We start from the raw sequence: 25,784 nt of genomic DNA, 5'->3' as shown, positions 1-25,784 counted from the left end.
CTTACTTGCCCAACAATGCACAGTACTCACATCAACATGATCACCATAAACAGCTTGCATTCTCTGATGAATCTCCTTTGGGGTGACACCTTCTGTTGTCAAGAATTCAATGACTACATGTTGCTTAAGTCGCATTGACAGACTGTCTGTGCAGGGTTCTGTATTTTGCACATTAACAACACAACCATTCAATCCTAAGGCATCCCGCCAAAATGGAACTGTACAGAAGAGTCTACTGAACAAGCCAGTACCTGCTGCATACCAGTACTGCCATCTGTTGAAGAGTTACGAAAGTGGAGGCATTACTTTTAATTCAACCCTCATAATATTACCTCTATGTAATGTAAATGGTAGATATATTTTGCCAGCACTCTGCTACACCAACACATGTCACTGATCCCATACCATTGTTAATAAAGCAATGCACAATGCACAACATTCTGGTAGATGGAATTCTGCTTGCACAACAGTCAACAGAGTATGTATGTTACACTTTGTTAACTGATTCCTGTAGTATGATTTACACATGCAAATGTCACTCAAAACTGCCAAGTCTGATGTATCGATGTGCATTCACATGCCAGCTCTCTCACACAATACAGAAAAGTGGACTTACCAGAAATTAGAAAACCTAAAACACATACCTTGAAGAATATTAGGATATAGGCAAGGCAGACCTCCTCTGTAGAGGAATGCTACTTTCAGTACAATTAGATAGTAGGGTTGGGCGGTTTTGTTTCGTTAATTCGTAATTCGTTAATAATTCGTTAATTTTTTCAATTACAAAACGATAACGAAACATTCTGGAGCAATTATTAAAAAAACGAATTTTCAAAAACGTTTTGTAAATGCTTCGTATTTCGATATTGTATTCGTTTCGTTATTGTTTTGAGGTCGTTTCGTTATTATTTCCGCATGTCTGGGCCAGTTTTATGGTTTAATTAGTGAAAAAAAATTATAATATCACACCAACAGTCAACAACAGAGGGAGAGGGAAGCTTCAGAAGGTTTTGGAGGTTTTTTAGCGTCCGCCATTAACGAATCAATTCGTTATTGTTTCGGAAATCGATTCGTTAATTTTTTACCATTTACGAAATTTCGTAAATATCGAACTTTTTAAAAGGAAAATTTTGTAATTATTTTAAATATCGAAACAAAAAAAAACCCCAAATACAAATCGATTTTAGAAACAAATTTTTCCGTTGTTACCCAGGCCTATTAGATAGTAGTGTGATACCACTTCAATGCCTATAGAGCTCCCCTACAGAATCCCATGATCTTGCTAACATACATCATCTTGTAGTGGGCTTTAATAATGTTGTAGTTCAGGGGAATGGGCTACAGCTCTTTAGCAGAGAATTCAGACTGCATAAATAAAGTACGCATTAAATTAAGAATGGTGAAGGTGGCAAATGTAAAAATATGTTTCTTCTGGTATTTTAGACCTAGATCATTCTGACCTTTAAACGAACTGAAAACTATCTTAGAAGACATGCAGAACATTAATAATTTATGTCACATGCAGCTAGAGATGAAAAGAATATTTGCAAAAATGTGTACTTACATGTCAGAGGGTTGAATTGGATGGCTCTTCCAGCTCTATGATTCTATGAAATATTACTTTCCAAGTGAATGTGCTGTTTCCTAATAATCAAATGCTGCTGTAAAAAAAAAATACAATGTGCAAATGCACAGCATAAGTTCTAAATTGTGCATTTGTGAATACTTTCTTGTAGGAGAAAGACATTTTTTTAAAAGTACTCACTGCTTCCTTCAAAAGGAAACTAAGGTGCCATCTATACTGCCATATCATTCAGTTCAATGTTGTTGAACTAGAACACAGCCATACAACCCAGAAACGACACAACACCCCACACTGAATTACATTATATGATTCTACCCTGAATATAAAATGCAGTTTCAAACTGAATTATGTGGAAGAGTAGATGGGCCCTACTTCCAATACAATAAGTGAAGCTTCTATCTGCTGTTTTCACAAGTAATTTTTTAAATTTTATTTTCTTTTATATTATGCCTTTTTTCAAGTGCTTTACACTTGGTGCTTTACAGAGAATTAAAACAAAGCACAGTTTAAACCCTTCTATATAAAACAAATAATTAAACAATTGTATTAAAAGCAAAAGTTAAAATAGTTTACATCACACTTGAAATATAATTAAAAAATAAAAACTTTGGACATTATATATAGGTTTACTAGCTTTACCCGCCACGCGTTGCTGTGGCCAGCCTTCTCTCCCTCTTTCTCTGCTTCTTTCACTCCTTCCTTCATTCCGTTTTCTTCTTTCCTTTCTTCCTTCTCTACCTGTTTACTTCCTTCCTTAGCTGTTCGCTTTCATCCTTCCTTCTCCTTATTTCTTTCCTTCCCTGCGCCTTTCTCTCCTTCTTTCTCTTTTTCCTTTGCTGCGTCTTTCCTCCCTTCCCTTTTTTCTTTCCTTCTCTCCTCCTTCCTTCTGTACCTCCCAAGGACAGCCCTTCGGCCTCCGCCACGCCCGGCCTAGGCTGCCCCCGCACACCGGCGTCTGGCTCCAGGGAAGGAAGGATGCCGCCATCGGGGACTATGAGGAATGGGAAGGAGGGAAGGAAGCGGTGGGGGGGAAGGAAGGACGGAAATGAGGGGAAGAGCTTCCTTGGAGTTAGATGGAAAGTTGAGTGTCATCTGAATACTGATGATACTGAAAACTCTACCAGCTGGTTCATGTAGATATTAAATAGCATGGGAGACAAGACAGAGCTCTGAAAGACACTATTCTATCTCATATAATACATTACAAACTCCCAATTATCTGAATAGTTCCCCCAATCAGTTGCAGTGAATTATATACTGATCCTAGTTTTCTCTTTCACAGAAACGTTTTCACTTAGAGAAATGCCATCTTTGTAAATTTTAACAGAAAAAGCATATCGAGGAGTAGCACAATTAACATATATGGTAACTCTGTTCATTTTGCTTAAAACAGAAAAAGGAAGCCAACATGAATGTAATTAGAGTTAGCATATTTGATAAATATATTTCCAGTTTCTTGGAGTTGTATATCATCATATGCATGCTATATGGTTGATACAAAGCACACTGAGGGATTAGAACTGCATGATGCTGAAATGTAAGCTTCCATATAATGTTTTCAGCTGAAGGAGTAGATTTTGCTATCCAGCTTGAGAGTGCCAAGCATCTTGCTTGGATTTGGAATAATGCTCGGAGACAGGTGCCTGGCAGGGACAGCTGGTTCCAAAAAAAACATAATCCCCAAGCAGAGTATTGCTTATTTAGTCATTGCTTCTCTTCTTGATATAGCCTGTGAATTGCTCCAATGGGCACAATGTTTGCATTAACTCTTGGTTTGTCTGGCTGGCCTCAACATGAATAATGTATCAGTTTTCCTTTACAATAATGAAAAAACTCTCCACTTCTAATAGACTGACAGTGGAAACCTCCCCTTAAGCTTGTTTAGGTTTGAGCATTGAACTAGTACTCTGGAGACCTGGAGACCTACTCAGCCATGGAAACCTGCTGGGCGACTCTGGGCAAGTCAAACAATCTCATTCTGAGAGGAAAGCAAAGGCAAACCTCCTTTGAAAAGATCTTGCTGAAAACCCCTCACTGTGATAGAAATTGAAGACACACAGGAAGCAATTTGATAAAACATTCCTTCCTTCCTTCCTTTTAGAAGGGAGGCCTTCATGAAATATATTATGTTGTTAATCTCAACTACAGGTGACAAGCTAAGTTGGTAGGATTTCCTTGTGCACTAACTCTAGTCACTTCTCCTCTTCCTCCTCCTCTACCACTATATTCCATCTTTTCTAAAGTTTTAAACCTGGTGAACTGTTTTTAAATGTATATTTATTATCATTTTATGTAATTGTGTGTTTTATTGGTGTTTTAATATTGTTGGAAGCCACCCTGAGTCCCTCTTTGGATGTCGAGAATAGGATGGGATATAAATGTTCTAAATAAACAAATTTCCTCAATTTAGGCCTGATGGGGGTTTGCAACAGTTAAAATAACATACTTAAAATTGGAACCATACAAAAGTTAAAAACAATTAATACATCACCAAATGCGAAGCCATGTAAAGCAGCAGCAATATCAACAAGAAGACCAGCACATTTATACAAGGCCTTTTCTGCCTGAAATATTAATGGTCAAAGTCTTGCTTAAATAAAAAGGTCTTCTCTCCCTGCACAAAGATGGAAGGCATGTTCCCAGAACCTGGAAGAGCAACGAAGAACACCTTTTCCCATGTTGCCACCAAATAAACTGGTGAGGGTGGTGGGATAGAAAGCAGGCCTCTTCAGAAGATCACAAAATGTAAGCAGGTTCATACCAGAAAGTACAGCCTTTCAGAGGACTTGGACCTAAAATATATAGCATTTTAAATCCACCCTGAAACAGACTTGCAGCTAGTGATGCTGTTGCAGTAAGGACTTCATCAGATGGGCAGGAGGAAGGCAGAGGGAAACATCCTCCTTAGTTCCCTACCATCTTTCCCTGTCTTCTGGGTTGGCGTCCCATACCACATTGTTTCCTTTCCTGTTCTTTCCTCTCTTCCTCCCTGTGTTCTCCAGTTAGGAGTCAGGTAGTACTCAATTCCCAAAAACACCATTTTCAGGCACTGGCAAGGCAGAAGTGTCTGTGCATCATGGGGTGATTCCATTTTGCCAGCAACTATGAACTAAGAGAAGATCTTGGAGACTGGTCAATATGAGGGGATCCAGGGATGGCTTTTTCAATAATTATTTATTTATTTATTTATTTATTTATTTTTTGCATTTATTGACCGCCCCTCTCAGCCCGAGGGCGACTCGGGGCGGTGAACAGCAACAAAAAAGGACAGTGTACAATAAATCAAGACAATACAAACCAGACAATACAACATGACATATACTTATACTAAAAAATCCGCTTCGTCAAGTCCTGGGGTCATAGCCAAATTTCGTGATCCTAGTCCATTCCAGTGTCGTTCAAGATACTCTCAGTTGAAGGCCTGCTCGAAGAGCCATGTTTTCAGGCCCCTACGAAAGGCCAACAAGGAGGGCGCCTGTCTAACTTCAACAGGGAGGGTGTTCCACAGCCGGGGGGCCACCACCGAGAAGGCCCGCTCTCTCGTCCCCGCCAGACGTGCCTGTGAGGCAGGCGGGACCGAGAGAAGGGCCTCCCCGGAAGATCTCAAGGCCCTCGTGGGCTCATAGGCCGAGATGCGGTCTGCAAGGTATTTTGGGCCGGAACCGTTTAGGGCTTTGTAGGATAATACCAGCACCTTAAATTGGGCCCGGTAGCGAATCGGCAGCCAGTGGAGCTGGGACAGCAGGGGCGTTGTATGCTCTCTGCGTCCTGCTCCCGTTAACACCATGGCTGCCGCGCGTTGGACTAGCTGAAGCTTCCGGGCCGTCTTCAAGGGCAGCCCCACGTAGAGAGCGTTGCAGTAGTCGAGGCGGGATGTGACCAAAGCGTGTACCACCGTGGCCAAGTCAGACTTCCCAAGATACGGGCGCAGCTGGCGCACGAGCCTAAGCTGTGCAAATGCTCCCCTGGTCACCGCTGAAACCTGAGGCTCCAGGTTCAGCGATGAGTCCAGGGTCACACCCAAGCTGCGAACCTGCGCCTTCAAGGGGAGTGCGACCCCGTTCAGCACAGGCTGTAACCCTATACCCTGTTCGGCCTTGCGACTGACCAGGAGTACCTCTGTCTTGTCTGGATTTAGTTTCAGTTTGTTCGCCCTCATCCAGACCATTACAGCGGCCAGGCACCGGTTCAGGACTTCGACGGCCTCCTTAGTAGCAGGTGGGAAGGAGTGACAGAGTTGGACATCATCTGCGTACAGGTGACACCGCACCCCGAAACTCCGGATGATCTCACCCAGCGGCTTCATGTAGATGTTAAACAGCAAGGGGGACAAGATGGAACCCTGAGGAACGCCACAGATCAACGGCTGTGGCGCTGAACAGGAGTCCCCCAGCAACACCTTCTGAGTACGACCCTCCAGAAATGACCGGAGCCACTGCAAAGCAGTGCCCCCAAGACCCATCTCTGCAAGGCGCCCCAGAAGAATACCGTGGTCGACGGTATCGAAGGCCGCTGAGAGGTCCAGGAGCACCAACAGGGACACACTCCCCCTGTCTAGCTCCCGGCGCAGATCATCCACTAAGGCGACCAAGACCGTCTCGGTACCATGTCCCGGTCTGAAACCAGACTGTGCCGGATCCAGAATATCCGTGTCTCTCAAGAATACCTGGAGTTGTGAGGCCACCACGCTTTCCATGACTTTGCCCAAGAAGGGAAGATTGGAAACAGGCCGAAAGTTGTCCAATTTAGTGGGGTCGAGTGATGGTTTCTTCAACAGCGGCTTTACAACAGCCTGTTTTAGGCTCGCTGGAATCTTGCCTTCCCGAAGGGAGGCATTAACCACCACCGTTACCCACTCGGCCAATCCCCCTCTGGCCTCTTTCAGAAGCCAGGATGGGCAGGGGTCTAGGATGGACGTGGTGGGTCTCATTCCTCCAAGTATCTTGTCCACATCCTCGGGTTTCACAAACTGAAAAGAATCCAACAAAATCGGACAAGCAGGTGCTTGTGTCACATCCACAGAGACTGCGTCTAATGCGGCGTCCAGCCCAGAGCGGATCAAAGCGACTTTGTCTGCAAAGAACCGAGCAAATGCTTCACAGCGTGCTGCCGAGTTGTCAGGGCTCCCACCTGAGGTTGGGGGAGTTAAAAGACCTCTGACAACCCGAAACAACTCCGCCGGACGGTTTTTTGCAGACGCAATAGTGGCTGCAAAGAAGGTTTTCTTTGCGGCTTTTATTGCCGCGGCATATGCCCTTAAAAAGGACACAAACCGTGTTCGGTTTGACTCGCTTGGGTCTGAGCGCCACACGCTCTCTAGAACCCTCTTCTTTCGCTTCATCGCTGCCAGCTCCTCAGTAAACCAAGGGGCTGGTTTAGCTCGGTTACTCGAGAGGGGACGTTCCGGAGCGATCTTGTCAATAGCCCTGGTCATCTCCCCATTCCAGAGAGCGACCAAGGCCTCGACATGATCACCTACCGCGGCGGCGGGAAACTCCCCAAGAGCCGTCAGGAATCCACTCGGATCCATTAGCCTCCTGGGGCGGACCATCCTAATGGGTCCTCCACCCTTGCGGAGGTTAGGGGGCGCAGTGAGTCTAAATCTAATCAGGAAGTGGTCGGACCATGGCAACGGAGAGCTAGACAACTCCTCCACACCGCCACCCTGCTCCCATCCCTGACAGAAAACCAAGTCCAATGTGTGTCCAGCACAGTGGGTGGGGCCAGTTATTCGTTGGGACAGCCCCATGGTTGCCATGGCGGACATGAAGTCCTGAGCCGCACCTGTGAGGGTTGCCTCGGCGTGGATGTTGAAGTCCCCCAGCACAAGGAGCCGTTGGGACTCCACCGCCAGGCTCGAGACCACCCCCGCTAGCTCAGGTAGGGAGACTGTAGTGCAGCGAGGTGGACGGTACACTAGCAGAATCCCTATTCTGTCCCGGTCACCCACCCTCAGGTGGACGCATTCAAAATTTGTGGTCTGCGGGATGGGGCTCCTGGTTAGATGGATGGAATCTCTATAGACCACTGCGACACCGCCTCCCCGTCCTCCGGCTCTTGGTTGGTGTTGCACGGAGAAACCTGGAGGACAGAGCTGGGAGAGGTTTACGCCCCCCGCTTCATCCAGCCAGGTCTCCGTGATGCACGCCAGATCTGCCCGCTCCTCCAGGATTAAATCCTGGATCCAAGTTGTTTTTCCGTTGACAGATCTGGCGTTCAACAACACCACCTTCAAGCTAGAGGGCCCGCTCACCTGGTTACACCAATTTACCTTAGGAGACCGATTGGGAATAGTCAATTTGGCTAAGCGGTCCGAATTAAGCCGAATTCGAGGTCTCCTTCTCCCGCATCTCCTCCTTCCCACCACGACCTCTATGGGGGCCCCTCGGCTAGTGGAACACCTCCCCCCCCTCTATGCCGCAGTTCCGAACCATAAGATTACTTTCTCCTGCGCTTGTTGTTATGCTTATAGGCTCTTGCCAACATCCCCTCTCCCCCACCTCCCCCCTCCCCCCCACATCTTCAATCACAGGCTCCAGAACTTCACCCCTTTTGCCCCCTCCGCTACAGTAAAGCAACAGGAACAATACACAAAGGGGGGCAGGGGGCCACATGGGTAGCAGCAATACAGATGGTGGTTGATGTTCCGACTCTTACAACGGAGCAGTTCTTAAAGTGCATAGAGTTAGGAGCAGTTCGTCGGTGATCGTAATAACCGTAATTAGTTAGCAGCAGCACACATTCATAAAAGCACATTAGCAAGGTGCAAGGTCTAAAGGCACATTAATAAAGTGCAGATCTAAATAAAGTGCTAGGTCTAAAGTGCTCTACTTAGCGATAATAAAGTGCGGCACAGAGGGACAGGGAAGGGGAGTAAGTGCTGAATGTACTGATTTCCCATTCAATAGCTGATTAAACTGACCTTCTTTAGTTTAGATTAACAACTATTTTGATTGAGTAAAAAGGACCAGTACTTCATCAGAACTGTGCTGCCAAATTATGGCATTTGTAGAATTCTGAGTCAAAGATTTTGGGCTTTATTCCCAATTCACCCATATTTATTCTTCATTATAACCGCTAGTAAGCTGTTTTTAATTTCTCTCCCTTTCTCACTGAATAAAATTGGGCCATCCACTCAGACATGGCTCCCAATTTATCTTTTAAGACACTAGTAGGAAAATGAACCACTTAGAATCCAGAGTAAAATATTTCATACTTCACTACACAAGATTTTCAAAAAGCCTAGCCACTTTCCTAGTTTATTTTTTTTTACTTTGACATAAAAAAGGAAGGTGTTGCATGCTGAGATAGTCAGACTTGACTAGGTTCCCCTTTGACCAATGTTGAAGAACATCGCAGTAATTTGTTTTCTGAGCAAATCCTTTAGCGCTATATTCACAGTGTGCTTTATCTAACCAAAATGGCATGGCACTACTAGAGGTGGCAACAGTAGTCTGGCAACATGAGGAAATAATATCTGTTGCAAGAGGAATGTCATTATTTTTAAATGGTGCATGTATAGAGGTTTGAAACTCACCTATGGAAACCTTCTGGGTGACCTTGAGCAAGTCATAGAATCATTGAATCATAGAGCTGGAAGAGACCACAGGGTCACCCAGTCCAAGCCCTTGCCATGCATGAACATAAAATCAAAGCACTTGTGAAAGAGGGCCATCCAATATCTGTTTGAAAACCTCCAGGGGAAGTAACTTCACCATACTCCAAGGCAGCATATTCTGCTGTCAGACAGCTCATACTCAGAGGATATTTTTTCCTAATGTGGAATCCCTCATAGGTGGAATCTCTCATAGTCTCAGACAAAAACAAAGGCAAATTTCTCAGAACAAATCTTGCCAAGAAAATTCCATAATAAATTCATCTTAGAGTTATCATGTCAGAAATGGCTTAAAGTCACACAATGGCACTTGGTAATGTGCATTCTAACTAGGGCTGTTGCTCCACCTTCTTATAGTTGTTTGTTCAAACAAAATGTGTTATGGATACTTACTGTTGAATCTAATACACACCTCTGATGTATGACTGCCCTATCTGAAACCAGGTTTCCTTCTAATATTTTCCTAAAGTATTAGACTAATAAAAAGGGGGATGTTTGGGGCACTGTCACATATATACTCTGGGTATCAGAGATATTTTTCTCCATTGCAGAGAAGTCACATCTGTGAAGTACAATTTGCTTCCACGTTTATCATGCTTCAGCATAATGATGGCACCATTGTGACATTTCAGGCACTTGCCATTATCTGAAATGTCAGGGCAGTGAGGAACACATATCACACCTGAAACACAGATATGCACTTTACTGTGTAGAGTTTCTGACCCTTTTATTCTTTTTGTGTTTCAGGGAATCCTTTTATTCCGTTGCCTGAGTTGATAGTGTTTTAAAAAAAAGGACCACACCAGGAAAGTGGTTGGGAGTGGGGCTGTAATAGCTTTCTAATTTCATTCTTAAAGAAAACAATATGCCCTTTTTAGCCATTGTCTTGATTAGCTGGGAAACTAATTTGTACTTTTGCACAGAAAATAATATTTAATGCATAGGAAATGTTATTTGCTGTTCTATTTGTGTATAAAAAAATCCCAAAGCAAAGATTCTTCTAAGTAAAGGATTCTCCTTGTGAGGGCTTCATGACCATAGAGCAAGATGCTTTTCTACAATTTTCCAAATATTTGTATTGTTCTTTCCACCCCTAGTCAGGAGTTGTGCAGAAAGAAGCATTTCGATCTGTAAGGCAAAGAGATGCCAATCTCACAAGAGGGCAGAAATGGCATTAGAGATCATGGTGGCTGGAGTCTCAGTGAGGTGGAGAAACCACTCTGGGGTTTCACCAGAATTATCCAAGGTGCTGAATCCTATCCCCAAAATAGATTCATCAGTATGGAGCAGCATTTAAAATTTGTGCTAAAATCCAAAGTGATTCACTGCCCTGCTGAACATAGATGGTACCAGTTGCTTCTGGCTGCAGACCTGCATCCACGTTCAGTCATAAGACAATGTGGTATTAGAAAATAAATGCTCCAGAAAGCTAAACATCTCTTCTCCACTTAGCAGACTCAAGGAGATGGTTTAACAATTATGGGACATTTTTCTATCAGCAACATGTAAAGGAAATATTGGACATGTTCCTCATAAACCACAAGAGGAACATTAAACTTTAGTATAGCTCAATGCTAGTTGCTTTCTTATGAAGTTCAAAATCTTTGCAAAACAAACAGAAGTGCTTATTACAAAATTTTAAATTCACAAAAAATAAACACAATACAATCTAGCTAGTTTTGTATTACATGTTTGCTATTTTGTGAAAAAAAAACAATGCATTCATTTGGGGGTTACCTTAAGCATTTTGTTTTCAAATGGGAAGGCAGAGAATAAATGTTTAAACAGATGAATGTCAGATCAAACCCAAATACATGCCACTACACCATCTCATTAATCAAATTGCTAGTTGAATTGAACACCCTTTGTTTACCATCAAAAACAAACAGAACAATGGTAATAAAACTGAAAAGCACCATTGTTCATCATTCACAGCTATTTAATAATCTATTTCAGTGTATATACAAATGAACAGATACATAATTAAAATTCAATACCAAGGGGCATCACCATCTGTTTTACATCTATTGTTTCAACTTCCATCAACTGATTCATCTGTCTTTCTCTTCCCCCTCTGTATCTCCCTTTTCTCAGAAAGAAAGAAAAAAAAGGAAGGATCATAGTAAAAGAAAATGAGGAACATTGTTTCTGTAGTGCATGATCACCATTTTAAGGAATATGTGATTTACTATTTTCACCATTTCTAAAGAATGATTCCTTTCAATATCTTTGGTACAGAACAAAATTAAATGCACAAAACACCTAATCATCCTCCCCCACCCACTTACCCATGATGGGGGAAGATGTTTGCTAATCAAATGGCTCAAGATGTCCATAATGCATGTACCTGCACATTTAGTAATAAGTGAAAGTGGACCCCAGGTGCTTGCTAAGCAACTGTACTATTATCCTCATCCTGAATAGTAATTGCTCTTCTGTATCTGCCTTCCTGTGGTGCAGTAGGTTAAACCGCTGAGCTGCTTAACTTGCTGACCAAAAGGTCATTGGTTCAAATCTGGGGAGTGGGGTGAGCTTCCACTGTTAGCACCAGCTTCTGCCAACCTAGCAGTTCAAAAACATGCAAATGTGAATAGATCAATAGGTACCGCTTCGGCAGGAAGGTAACAGCACTCTATTTTCACATCATCCTCTGCCTGCACCAACTCTTCATTTTCAACATTAATCTTCTGCACCAGTTTATGAATATTCAGACATATTTATTCAAGAAGTAAAATGTTTTATCTGCTTTTTCTTTATGCAGAAATAACTCAAAGTCCAAAAGAATCTTAAATATAAACTGAGTATCCCTTATCCAAAATTATTGGAATCAGAAATGTTTCAGGTGTTTGATTTTTTCAGAATTTGGAATATCTGTATTTGCCTATAACTATACAATGAAATGTCTTAGTAATGGGACTCAAGTCTAAACATAAAACTAATTTATGTTTTATAGATGCCTTAAAGGCATAGCCTGAATATTCATAAAATACTTTATATAATTTTTGAGGGTGAAACAAAGTTTGTGTGCATCAAACCATTGCAAAACAGAGGTATCATTATCTTAGCCACCCATGTGGAGAATTTTGGTTTTTTGAAGTATTTTGCATTTTCGAATTCTGGATAAGGTATTCTCAACCTGTTGTGGGTGGAGAGGTAACTCACAAATGCTTTAAATAAAGAAAAAACGTTTAATGCGGGTGAGTGCAAATAATGTTTATTCACCTTCAGACATCTTCTTAAAGGTTATAAGAATGGTCTTTTCCACTGTTTTTAGGACTATAGTTCACTGGTGACCTTCTTTTGTCTCTTCTTTCCATCCCATCCCATCCCATCCCCAGGCTTCTGAAGAAGGAAGAAAATTTTGTCTTCATTCCTCGGTCCCGTGAAGAGCTTCCAGATAACTTTCCAAAGGAAATCCCTGGGATTTGTTATTTCCTGGAGGTCAGAACTGGTCAGAAGCAGCCAAAGTCCTCTGTCACATCTGCCAGAGTGAGAAAGATTTCCTACAACATTGGCACCATGTTCCTCCGGGAAACCAGCCTATGAGGCCCACTGCGGATCAAAGACTCATCAAAAAAGCACAAGCCCAGAACTGGGTCATGACAGGAAAGAGGAGATTCTTTCTGTTTCACTGCATTGTTCCAAGCAAGCAGAAAAAAGCTCTGTGAAATGTCAGGCAATAATTCTTTTTAAAGGTGGGTGACTGCTATCAGTAAACAAACTGGAAAGGGGCAAGGGAGGGGGCAGAGATGTTTAACACACACACAGATCATATTAAACAAAAAAGGACTACTGTGTTGATAGAGCTTCTCTTTGTCATGAGAGTCATTGTAGGGCTAAGAAAGGAATCCAAATGGACTTGATGTTGAATGGGAAATGGAGACATGTTCTCCTAAGCTGGGCTGACTATTTGTGGCTATCTAGATGTTGGTAGGCTGTGATTCCCATCATCTCTCAGCCACTATGGCCAGGGCTGATGGGGTTTGTAGACCAACAACATTTTGAATTTTTTACCACCAATGCAGTGACAATTTGGAGAGGTATTTTTCTGATGGAGCTGCTTCTGTCAATCCAAAGAGAAGGAAAGTGAATCTCATTATGTCTTCGAGCCACTTTGTCTCTCAAGATCTGCTTCACAGGTCTAGAAAAACTGTAAAGCAAGATTTTAGGTGAGATTGGGAACTATGGGTAATTGAGGGGTGTGTCATTTTGCCACTACATTGAATTTCAGCCTCAGTGTCCTTGGCAAAATCCCTTGAAATAAACTACATGCTTAGTGGATTGCTTCGTTCTGTTTGGAACTGAGAGAATGGTTGCTTTTGAAGACATTGCTTCATATATATTGCTTTAAATGCCCTTCATTAATGGCAGCCAAAATGGAAAAGGCTCCCTTCATGTGTAAAATGCTTGTAAAATGCTTGTAAAAGTTACAGCTGCAGGACATGGTGGATAATTCTTTAAAATGTGCACCAACTAAACCGATAGCTCAGTTTTGGATGCAATCCTGCATATAAAAATGGTATTTGCTAATGGTAAGAATGCTTCTGAGTTGCTTTTTAAACTTAAAACTACTTCATACAAATACTGTAGAGATCATTTATAACCTTCCTGGCAGAAGGAAATATAATTCCATATATAATATTGTAGGGATTTTACCTATTTTTATACATTTAACTTTCTGGACAAAACACCACATGCTGTAACAAATGTGAGGCTAGCCTGCTTCTGTACATTTATGGTTATCTATTCAATTTTGACAGGTGGTTGCTATTATTATCATCATCATCATCATCATCATCATCATCATCATCATCATCATCATCATTAAAACAATAGAAGCTATTTTATTGGGGTTCTTCAATAACACCACTTAGATATTTATTTTTCTTGTGAGATATATTTATGTCTTGAATTTCTAAACTAATGTTCAGTATTTGTCCTACTCATGGTGTAGTAACATCAGAACCACGCAAACACAGTTGTGATATCATGTTCCATTTTTGGTATACCATTGGGAGTGGAAAGTGCTGATCTCCTGAAGTTCAGATTTTACCCAAAAGATTCTCTCACCCTTGATAAAACTCCACCAATATTCTCTGTTAATATAGTATTATGAGGCGCATGTCTCTTTCTGAGCTACCAGGTCTTCATCCATAAAGAGACATTACCTGAAGATATGTGGCTTTATATCATACCCTCATAGATTTCTCATTACAACTTAGGCTATCACATGCCATCATCTGCATTAAACCACCTTCTTCTATGTGTCAATATCTATTGTTACAGTATTTTAGAAATAACCACAAAAAACATATTTACCCTCTGAAACTTTGATATCCCAATGTTAAATGCCAGAGGAGATGGTATGTTTTCAAGTACTGGCAGAAATTGGTTTCACCTTCTCAAAGGATAACTTCTGTGTCCATGTTTAGGATGCAATCCTAACATGTTTTCTCAAAAGTAAATCCCATTATATCCAGTAGAGCTTTTTTCCTGTGTGTATATGTTCAGCCTAAGTCAGTGGTTCTCAACCTGTGGGTCTCCAGATGTTTTGGCCTTCAACTCCCAGAAATCCTAACAGCAGGTAAACTGGCTGGGATTTCTGGGAGTTGTAGTCCAAAACACCGGGGGACCCACAAGTTGAAAACCACTGGCTTAAGTGATCTTGAGGTCAGTACTAGCTGCTGATTCTAAAACTATAACCAAGCCGCATTACCATCACATATGACCACTCCAGAGTAATGGATGGATGTATAATGATAGCTTTGATCAGCAGGAGACCTTTAGCTAGACATTGTAATCTTCATGTAGAAATACTGTAATTCAGCTTTAATCCATTATTGCATGTGTCACAGCCCCATAAACATATGCCACCATCAGCTGCATACAATCATTGTATGTTGTCCAAAAAATCCCTCTGTGTCCACAGTGTGGTTTATACTTGCTTACATTACCAGCAGGATGCTAACCATTGTATCTCCACAAACAAAGAAAGAGAGAGTAAGCAGATACAATATTTCATTAATTAAAACAAATAGTCTGTAGTCCACAGAAGCTGATGCCACAATAAATCTTAGGAGTCTTTAACATGTTGCAAAACTCTTCTTGGCTACCTTGAATGCTGTAATCCAAAACAATTCCAGTTGAACCTTTATGATTTATGCCCAGCATGAATCCTGATGCCAGAAGGTGATGCTTGGAAGCATATTGTACTTCTTTGTATTGTGCCCCAGAGCTTTCTTGACAGCTAAGAGATAGCTGGCAAATCACTTCTGCAGCAGTATCCACAGCTGAATACTAATCTGGAGCTGAACATTCCCCCTTGTCTTACAGATAAGCACTCAGGTTTATATTTGTACAGCTGTTCTGGCATTAAAAGGGCAAATAGGAGGTCAAGTTGGAATCAAAGTTGGGAGGTGAGGTGAACCTCCTCTGGGAAGAGAGTGGTAATTCTGAAAATAAGTCATACAGAGCAATCTTCTCAAATAGTAAGGTGCAGATAGGTGCCAGAAGCACTACCTTCTCCCAGCTTCTCTTCCAATTTGTATTGGCCCAAGTCACATACAGCTTCATTTTTTTTCAGTCTCAAGTTATTCTCATCCTTTTTTCAATGGGCAGCTCCCATTGATCTTGCAACTTTGATATCTCTTAAACTAAATCTAAAGTGACAACTCTGTGCCTGCATTTTTAAAAAGTGGGGGATGAAAAAGAAAGGCACTTAACAAGTTTATTTGAACATGAGGCTTCAAGGATTGAAATCCACAAAATATGCATAAGAGGAGATGGATAATACAGTCAACCTCAATATCCATGGATTCCACCATCCACAGCTTGAAAATATTTCAAAAGGTTTCCAAAAGTAAATCTTTTTTTCTACTATTTTATTTAAGGGACTTCATTTTATTAAACCATTGTATATAATGGGACTTGAGCATCCACTGTAATTCCTGAAAGCTCGTGCTAATTATAAATATTGAAAAAGTTATTTTCTTTGACTTCAACTCCCAAGAGTTAGGAGTCAAAAATAACTTTGGTAGTTCTGAGGCTAAACTCTCAGTCAAATTTCTCAATCAGATATCCTCATACAGTGCCGTTTTTAAGCTTGATTCTGGCAACGGGTCCAGTAAAATGATTAAGAATATGCAGTCATAAATCATCACCCACCATTTAAGAGGACAAAAACAGCTTTATATTCTTGGGTATTCATAGGGGTCATATTTGCTTTCAAGTACTAAAATTTCACACAATGAATGAAATATTTAAGGCTCTAACTTTTCCATACATTATAGTTTTTAAAAAATTCTTCATCTTTCACTTTTATCAAAGTAGCCCATGATGGTTAAACCCTTGTGCCAGCAGAACTACTGACTGAGAGGTTGCCGCTTCAAATCTGGGTAGCAGGGTGAGCTTCCATCTGTCAGCATCAGCTTCTCATGCAAGGACATGAAAGAAGCCTCCTACAGGATGGTAAAACATCCGGGCGTCCCCTGGACAATGACCTTGTAGTTGGCCAATTTTCTCACACCAGAAGCAACTTGCAGTTTCTCAAGTCGCTCCTTACACACACACACACACAAAACCTTTTATCAAAGCAACACAGTTTGTGCAATGCTGACTTTCAAGTCATATGGAATAAATACTATAATTTCTGTCAGGCACCTTAATACTAAAACAGATTTGTTATAGAAATAGCTTTGTTTGGAACAGTTTCCTTTAGATGCAAACTTTAGGATTCATTTTTAATACTTAAATTCTGGCTTCCCAACATATGCACAGATATAGTCCTAACCATGAAAATGATTACAGTTTTGGAAAATCTATGGACAGTAGAAGCAAAATACATAAAACAGTTCTGCTTTGCAGCCTCAATTTATGGCAATCTGATCTGCATGGGCCTCCTCTTAAAACCCAATTATAATTAAGTGATGAATCATTGCAACCTTGCTTGGCAAAGTGTTCCCATTGTTTCCAGACACGTAGAATGAATAGGAATGCTAATTAATTTGAACAATAGGATCCACAAGGTAAGAGCTATGGCCTTGAGTAAAACTGCAAACCCACCATTTAGGTGTCTTTTCAAATCCCTAATTTTTAATAAGAAATGAATTCATAATCACAGAGATCACTAGAAAACCTAAACAATTGCTCTCAGCATCTCCATGGAGATAATGACTGTGTTTGCAAATAAATCAGCTTGTTCTCAGAAAATAGCATAGCTTTCCTACAAAGAGTCTATAGATAGTAGGTTTTTTTTGTTTTGTGAACGCATGTTCAAAGGTGATATATCCCAAACATCAATTTAAATGCAAAGTATTATATGCTGTGCTCCTTTATTATGACAGCTAAGTTTCCACAGAGGCATATTCTTTAGCTCATTGTGTGAGGAAAGCTTGGGTGCATTGTTAGGATTCTGCTTTTTTATATTGCAATAATTCTTAGTTTATTTCATTTCCCATGGATAAAAACATGAACATTTTCTATCAAGTCAAGGATGAATGTGGATGTTTTTCTGTAGCTATTGCTAGGAATGCATTTGGATTCAGCTACTTATCCTTGAGAGGGGTATTTGAAGTTCAGCATAGGCATCTGGTGGATTAATTATTGAACTTCCATTAGTTGTGAGAGTTGTGAGCATGCTTTGTAAAATACTGGAGAATGGAAAGCAACATTTTAAAAATGTAAAGAAATAGAAGTTAATGTTTTGCAAATGTGGGTGAATGCCAAGCAATTACCCAAATGAAAGTTACATAGAAAATTTAGCTTGGTTTTTTTTTGACAGATCACACTATTAGTACCTTCTGATGGAAACCCATGCAGTTGATTATGGGCTCATTGATGTTGTCTTTCAGGCACAAAGTTCACTTGCTTACATGATACCTTCTAACTTCATTGTTCTGTGAGTTCATCTGATTGTCTCCTTATGTATGACCTGCATTTGATAAAATCAAAGTTCTGCCATTTTGGATAGCATTTTGTGCTGTTCCATCTTTAAGTCACAATATGATAATATTATGACACTAATACGCAAATACTTTTCTGGTATCTGTACAAGTACAAGGAATTAATTTCTGTACTGTGTGGAAAAATATCTGCTCTCATGTTTGCTTGCAGGTAGTAAAATTTAACTTCCTAAGAACTCAATACATTTTTGATAAACCATTGAATTATAATACATCAAAAAGTTCAGTGCAATTGTCTACAGCCAAAATGAAATTGTTTTATTCCTCCCTCCCTCACGCGCGCGCGCGCACACACACAAAAGAATCTCCTTGGACATTTTGTGTTCATATTCACAATGTGTCATTAATGACTGCTTATTTTACATAGCTTATTTTACCTTTTCCCCCTCTCACCTCTGTCCTTGTTGTTAGTCTTCAGGATGCCATAACACTCACGGCTACTTTTATTGCAGCAGATTACCATGAGCTACCTCTCTCATAATAGTTACAATTGGAAGGCATCACATTTATTATATTTACCGTTATTCTTCTTCATCCAACCTAATTTTTCTGGACATGGTGAAGAAAGGATTGGTTTTCATAAGTTGTTCTGGTTTTTGAATTTGCACCATGAAATAAAGAGGCCAGACACAAGAACACGAAACTAAAGGTCCATTTTTTGACCTATTTGTTTATTTACTATAACTTCTGGATGCACCTGTAAACCAAAATAACCTGTAAGGGAAAAGAACTAGTAAGGAAATAACCAGTTGTGTTTTCAGCCATCTAGTGAGTAATGTCCTTCAGCCTGGTGTCACTTCCTTTGACCACCTCTAAGGACCATCCTTGCACTAGCAGCATAGATCCCAAGGGACACCCCAAAATCTTTGGCTGTGCACCTTGGGCATTTTTAAGTGGAAGGCCATCCTGAGGGCACTCCCTCCCAAATCTTTAAGTTTTTAAAGACCATGAAACCCTCATTCTAGCCCCAAGGGGAACCCCCCATTTACAGCCCCCCAAGCCATAAAGCCTATAGTGACTGTTAAGGAAATCCAACCTTCACCCACAAAGATGGATGCCGTGGTGTCTACCAGGACTATGTTACAATTTACATGCCATGACAACCTATTTAAATGATGCCACCCTAAGATAATTACTGCACCCAGCCGAAACAGTATGGGGTAAGCAAAACAGAAACAAAAACTCAAGGAACAATTAAAAGGGGGGGGGGAATCCTATGCAGCCTAGATGTGACCACTTTGCACGAACACTATCTATAGGTTGGGAGGGTGAGTCACAAGCAGAATGAAGAAGTTAAACTGGAGGGGTTGTTCAGCCTTAAATGGGCTCAGATCTGCCCTGTTGATGTCTGATAAAGCCAACCAGCCTCAACTAACACTGGTCTCCTTCATGGGGGGCCTTCAACTACCCCGCTCTGAGTGGGGCTTATGTTCATCCCTTTTCTATTAGCTTCAGGGTTGTCTAACATGTGCCAGTCTCTTCCATCTGCTTAACAATCTGTGGGAGAGGGGTTGTGCCAAAACAGTGTATGTTACATTGCGAGGTGATCTAGATTTCATCTCCGATTGTCTGAAAAGGTTAATTTATCTAAGGTATCTTTGTCCTTAAGGCCTTGTACTAGTCTTAAGTGTAGTTCTGAATAATTGGCAGTAGTAATAAAGAGACCCTTGTGCAAATATTTCCCTGCAAAATTCAAGCCACTTTATGTCAAAATGTTCCAGTTATACATCACTCAGGTGCTCCCATGTAGATTATGATAGATTGGGGAGTGGTATTTGTGAAACAGTCATAATGGGTAGCAAAGCAAAGGCTTAAAAAGCTTGGGGACAATCCACACATCTGTCACTCCCAAGTAACAGGAAACTCTGCATTAAATTGCTGGTACTTTAAAGAAGCTCCTTCCTGGGAGATTTTTAAGTAATCATCAAACAGGTGTTATTTTTCTTCTACCAGTAGAGTATTTTGTCTTCAGGCATGGTTTCTTTGAGTACCTTCCAGCCCTCATCATGTTGACTACTTCATACATCTTAATTGAAATTTTCTCATTTCGCAAAGGCCAGTAGGGTTCAGGGGCTATTCATATCTGTGCCAGTAATTAAACTATTTCAAGGGTAGTTGATGGGCAGCATCTTTTCCAGATGGTGCCAAGTTCGCTATCTGATATTTGTTGTGAGTGAGACTTATGATGTGCTGCCAGAATCAAAGGAAAAGAAATTAACAAGGTGTTTCCACTTGCCAGCTGTTCATCTTAGACCATGCCACCATTTTCATGCCACCTCCAGATATCATCTTTCAAATATCTAATATGTATTCTGAGAATTTGTCATAATATTATAAGCAGTCAGCAAGGTAGCAAATCTGTCTAAGTAGGTTCCATTGCTTTGAACCGCCACATGCTAGACCCGGACTTCTTAAAACTTTTCCAATTGCAACCCCTTTTCTTTGAGAAATTTTTAAATGACCCTGGATATAGAGGTACATGAAATAGGCATAAAATCAAACATTTACTGATAATAAATCAGCATTTTCAAGGCTTGCTAAGTAGCCTGATTTTTATTTTTGTGGAGTACAGCTGAAACATTTCTGCAGAATTAAAATATATGTTTACGTTATTTACAAATACTTATTTGTAACTGTATGTAGGCACTTCTTAAGAACATTTAATAATTGCAAAAGCCAAACGGATGACTACATTCTGATCGACTGATTAGTCCACAATCAGCTTGGTTCCTATTGAGATTTGTAAGGACTGAATTCCTCAAGCCTCTGTTTCCAAAGATCTAGGTCAGCACTGGTGTGCTCTTCAGCCAAACAAATAATTTAAATGCTGTGAACCCATAACCCTGGTCACTTAATTCACCATGATCCGGTGCATGAATTTATAATCTGAAAACCCAATGTACCATAGTTAGTGTTTTCCTGCATAGAATCTTCTGTCGGAACACTTCAGAACATTTGAGTATCAGGAGAAAATTATGAGGAATTGTATTATTCTTTCCAGATGAGATTTCCTAGCTATTTTAAAATCGGTTTTGTTTTTTAACCTGGGAACAAATATTTCTTCCATTTGTCTCTTAAGTTTGGGAGAGAGGCAAAGGAGAGAATACATTGTTGGCACTAGGTCCTGTAACCTGTGCTCTTCTGCAAATCGAGATTGATAAAAAAGAAAAGTTGCTGAGCACATAGTTAGTGGGTGATATTTTTTTAGTTGCTTTGAGCCCTGTGCTGGGAGTATGGTGGGATATTGAGTAAATCAATAAATAAATCCTAGGTGCTCATCATATGGAGTAAGATCAGTGGGAATTCTTCAAACTCACCCCTGAAGTAATGTTTTATAACTGTTAGCATGTATCATAAAAGTATGTGGTACAGAAGGCATCAGAGATAGTTCTATGGGTGTAGTTGATAATGGGATATGTCTAGCTTAGGTGGTCATAAAGGCCAGAATCTTAAGCCAGAGCCATTGGAGACAGGTGGTCTCTTTGCCACCATGGCTATTTTCTATATGTAGAAACAACCTGCTAATGAATACTGGATGTAGACAGAGGAAAACAGCAAAAGAAAACTATGTCCCACATGCCGGGATTATGACGTACTTAGGAACTTGGTTGGTACCTCCCTGCATCGTACTGGAAGAAAGCTGAGGTTTAATCAGATCAAACCTATCACTCAAATCAGTCAATAAAATTCCAACCTTCTCCCAGTAGTTTAAAAGAGGTTTTGCAAATACCTACAAAAGGGTGATATCCATATTGTCAGTCTAGTCCAGTCCACTTTTTAGAAAGCTTGCTTAAATTTTTTACCCAAGATAATTTTCACCTCAATTCAACTTCACAACTTCGTCAACTCACAAAAGAAATTAACAAAAAAATTTAAAAAAGAGTGGTCATTAGCTAGAAGTAAGTTCTGGAATCATGGATTGTATTTATGAATTGTGTATTCATGCACAGACAAAGAATCCAAGCAATAACCTATGATGACAAGCAATAAAAACTGCATTGGTATATGTAAGTATATCTACCAAAGTGTGCTTGTGGCAGTTTGCTAGTTCTAGTTGGAAAATTGGAAAACATATATTTAACTGTATGTAAGCAATAAGTCAGTTTCTCACATTTCTAAAAATAACCTCTCTGACACACAAAAAACAATATATGGATTCTGAGATGGAGGAAGGGATGCAGAAAACACATTATCATTGACTTTGTTTCACTATCTTTTTTGTGCCATTCTAACCATGTTAGTCTTCCAAGGCACTCCACTTTAAATTCTGATTGTGTAGGCTATATTTATTACAGTGTTATGGATGAAAAGGGCATGTAAACATGGGAGAGATTCATGTAGTTGAACTTAATGTGTATCATGAGTTTTGGCTTTACATTTTAGGATGGCTATAAAAGTAGAAGAGTTGTTGATTGTGTTTATGATTGGCTTGTGCTTTATGAGTATTAGATCTTCCTCTTTCAAACATATGTGCATTGAAATACAAGGATATTCGAGTTTTTTACTTTCTTGTTCAGACCTGTTGGAAAGCACTGGTCTAAATCTTGGATTGGAGACATTAAAGTGTATCAACTGAAATCATTGACACTGAATTCCACTTAATACAAGTTTGTTAATTGAAAGATAAAACAGCAGGAGTTTAGCCTGCATAGTCGTGCATACATAATGTGGTTTTAAATTAATTTCTAACTTATTTTCCCAAGTTTTGAAATTAAAGATGAAAATTTGTACAACTGTTACTCATCAACTAAGTGCCCTAGCATCATGCTTCTCTGCTACTTCTGAATATTATCTTAACATCCACATTATTTCATTCCCCATTATTATTATTATTATTATTATTATTATTATCATTATTATTAATGGACTGCCCCCTCTTCCCAAGGGGACTCATAGCAGTTTACACACAAAAAGGCAATCATTCAATACCCAAACAAATGCAAATACATTAAAGTACAAGAAGAGCCCATTTTTTTATTTTCTCACAATCAATAAAGATCATTAAAAATTTCCACTTCTCTCATGAGTACACTTTGAAAGGAAGCAGAGAAGTAGCACATTACTTTTAATCTTCATTTCACATCCTTTCAATGCCATTATCATAATAATAAATTGATAGTTAAAGATGATTGAGAACTAGCTCATCTATGTTATCTGATTCTGTGAAAGTATTTTGAGTTTCAAAGGCCATGATCATCAGTCCATACCTAGTGCACTCACAAGTAGTCCCATAATAATCAATGAGATTGTGTGAAAGATGTGTGACCATGATAATATTGAAATTTTATGAGCTTGGAGCTCATTGCGTACATCAATTACCTCCACTGCTCTTTGTTTGCAGTGATTTGTTCCCTGCCATAAGCAGGGGGGAAGAAATCCATTTTAGGTCCCTAGCTGTAAGTCTGACAGCAGGGTTGATTGGTAATTGATTTGTGTTAGGTGACTTAGAATGTACTCTGAAAGTTTGAAGGGGGCTGTAATAAGGGGATATATGCTTCCGAGTGTAACTAGCAAAGTATCTTTTAAACAGTATATTGCATGCAAGTGATTAAAGCTAGACAGCATTCCTCTAGAATAAGTGGTTGTGAAAGATTTGGCCCTGTGGGTATTTGGGGCTATAACTCCCATATTCCCTTAACATTGGCTGTGTGATTGAGGCTTCTGTGAGTTATAGTCCAAAATATCAGTATGGTCCAAGCTTCCCCACTATTGTTGTAAGACATCAGGAATTGTAAAAGGATTTTGCTTTGGGTGACAAATGATACTACTTTCAATATTTTTTTATTGTTTAAAAGAAAGACATGTAGGAAGAAGATTAAAAAGGATAAGTTGGGAAATAGGATGAAAAAGAAAGCATGACGCACTGGGAATGATCAAAGTCCTATACTTGGACTTTAGGATATACGGTGTCAGAGAGACAAGTGGGATCCTTCACATCTGGAATTTAGATGGGAACAAAATCAAGCAGGTTCCCTGCTTCAAAAATCAGAGGATAGTTCTCCATTCCTCCAGCAGCAGAAAAGCCCATGGAGACCATGTGGCTGAGATTGCACAGAGGAGCTCATCTGCTATACCAAAATATCTCAGGTCAAGAAGGGAACACTACACACCCACAGGACTCAAACTATTTGATGCCAAGCCAATTGCACAACTCCTATATGGTGCCCAGTTAGGCCCCTTTTCTGACTTTACCATATTGGGGAGTGTACAATCCAAATTCTTAAGATCAGCCCTCCAGGTCCCAAGGTGTGTTTCCAACACCACCCTACATCTGGAGACTGGCTTCCTGAGAATTGAGGACAGCATGTGGGTGGTTATACTGAACTATTGACTTATACTATCGCTCTCTCCCCTTGGCCCTGCACCTCTTACTATGTCAGATGACTTTCAGTCCAGATGGGAAAAGGCAATAGCAGCCAAAATTTCATCCTTAGGCTTCTCTCCAGGACTGCTAACCAGCATGGGCTACGACCAAGCCAAATCTCTGATTAAACAACGAATAACTGACATCGAGCGCCAATTAGACTTAGCTAATGCCCCATCCTTTATTATCGATGGAGTCAGTAAATTTTGTTCCTCCCCTATGACATATCTAACAATGCTAGAGGTTTCCAGTCATCGGAGAGCCTTCACTCTGGCATGTTGCCATGCACTCCTATCTGCCATATTGGAAGGTCATTACCAGAAGACCCTATATGCTGAGAGACTGTGCCCTTGTGACTCAGGACACATAGAGACAACAGAACATGTGCTTCTTCAGTGCCTGTTCTATAGAGATATTTGATCCCTTCTTTTTACATCATGGCTACTCAAACACCCAGGATGCTCTGGACAGTTTTACATTTCCCTGTTGCTTTTAGATATGAACTCAGCTGTAACCTATAATGTCGCCAAGTTCTACACAACAGCAATTAAAATCCAGCAATTGATGACTAATAGCACCAGCTACTACAAGTCAAGTTTTCATACTAGCAGAAAATTGGGATTATAGTCTTTTAATTATAATATTTTAATTATAGTATGGAAGTTGCTCCCTCCTTTGTCTGACTGGATTTCCCTGCTCTGTGCCACTTGAGCACCCCAATCTCCTCCCTTCAGACTCCCTTCCTTTTAAATCCATTAATTGTGTTAGGTTTCGATATACTCCTGTATGTGGCTTTTAGCTTAGGTTCTTGAGTTAATTGTCTTGATGTCCTGGCAATGATGCACTTGTTTTAAAGTTTTTAAGTTTTAGATTTTGGAAGTTTTGAAGTTTTAAAGTTTTAAATCTCAAAACCCTTAGACCTGAAGTGTTGTGCAGGACTGTGTCCCTCTTCTCATGAGTTGGTGATTGACTGTAATAAAGTGAACTTGAATTTGAAGTGGGATCCTTGTGAATTAAATTCATAACTTCTTTGGACTAAACTAACTCAGCCTCCACAATACTTCCTTTTATAAAAGCAGCAATTTTGCTTTCATGTTTAAACAAACAGGTCTTTTATAGTATTCTAGTTAATGTACTTCTAAAGAAAAATCAAATTGTCGCACTTACCTTCTCAAAATTCCTCAAGATGCTGCAGTCAAAATTATACCATGTTGCTAACATGCAAATTTTACAATGACTTTTGTCTTCCATTCTTATCTT

The 25,784-nt window shown here is 40.2% G+C and overlaps 1 protein-coding gene across 1 annotated transcript in view; it reads left to right on the top strand.

The window, feature by feature from the left end:
* GUCY1A2 (guanylate cyclase 1 soluble subunit alpha 2) overlaps positions 1-13,481 on the top strand; it is a 207,739-nt gene extending 194,258 nt beyond the window's left edge. The window contains exon 8 of the mRNA XM_060771014.2: positions 12,539-13,481. Coding sequence (XP_060626997.2) covers positions 12,539-12,746 — 208 coding nt within the window. The 3' untranslated portion in view covers positions 12,747-13,481. The remainder of the gene's footprint in view (positions 1-12,538) is intronic.
* Positions 13,482-25,784: the final 12,303 nt, after the last annotated feature.

The sequence above is a fragment of the Anolis sagrei genome, chromosome 3 (assembly GCF_037176765.1).
Source record: "Anolis sagrei isolate rAnoSag1 chromosome 3, rAnoSag1.mat, whole genome shotgun sequence".
Lineage (NCBI taxonomy): Eukaryota > Metazoa > Chordata > Lepidosauria > Squamata > Dactyloidae > Anolis > Anolis sagrei.
The sequence above is the reverse complement of the archived record's forward strand: the minus strand, read 5'-3'. Positions and strand labels throughout refer to the sequence as shown.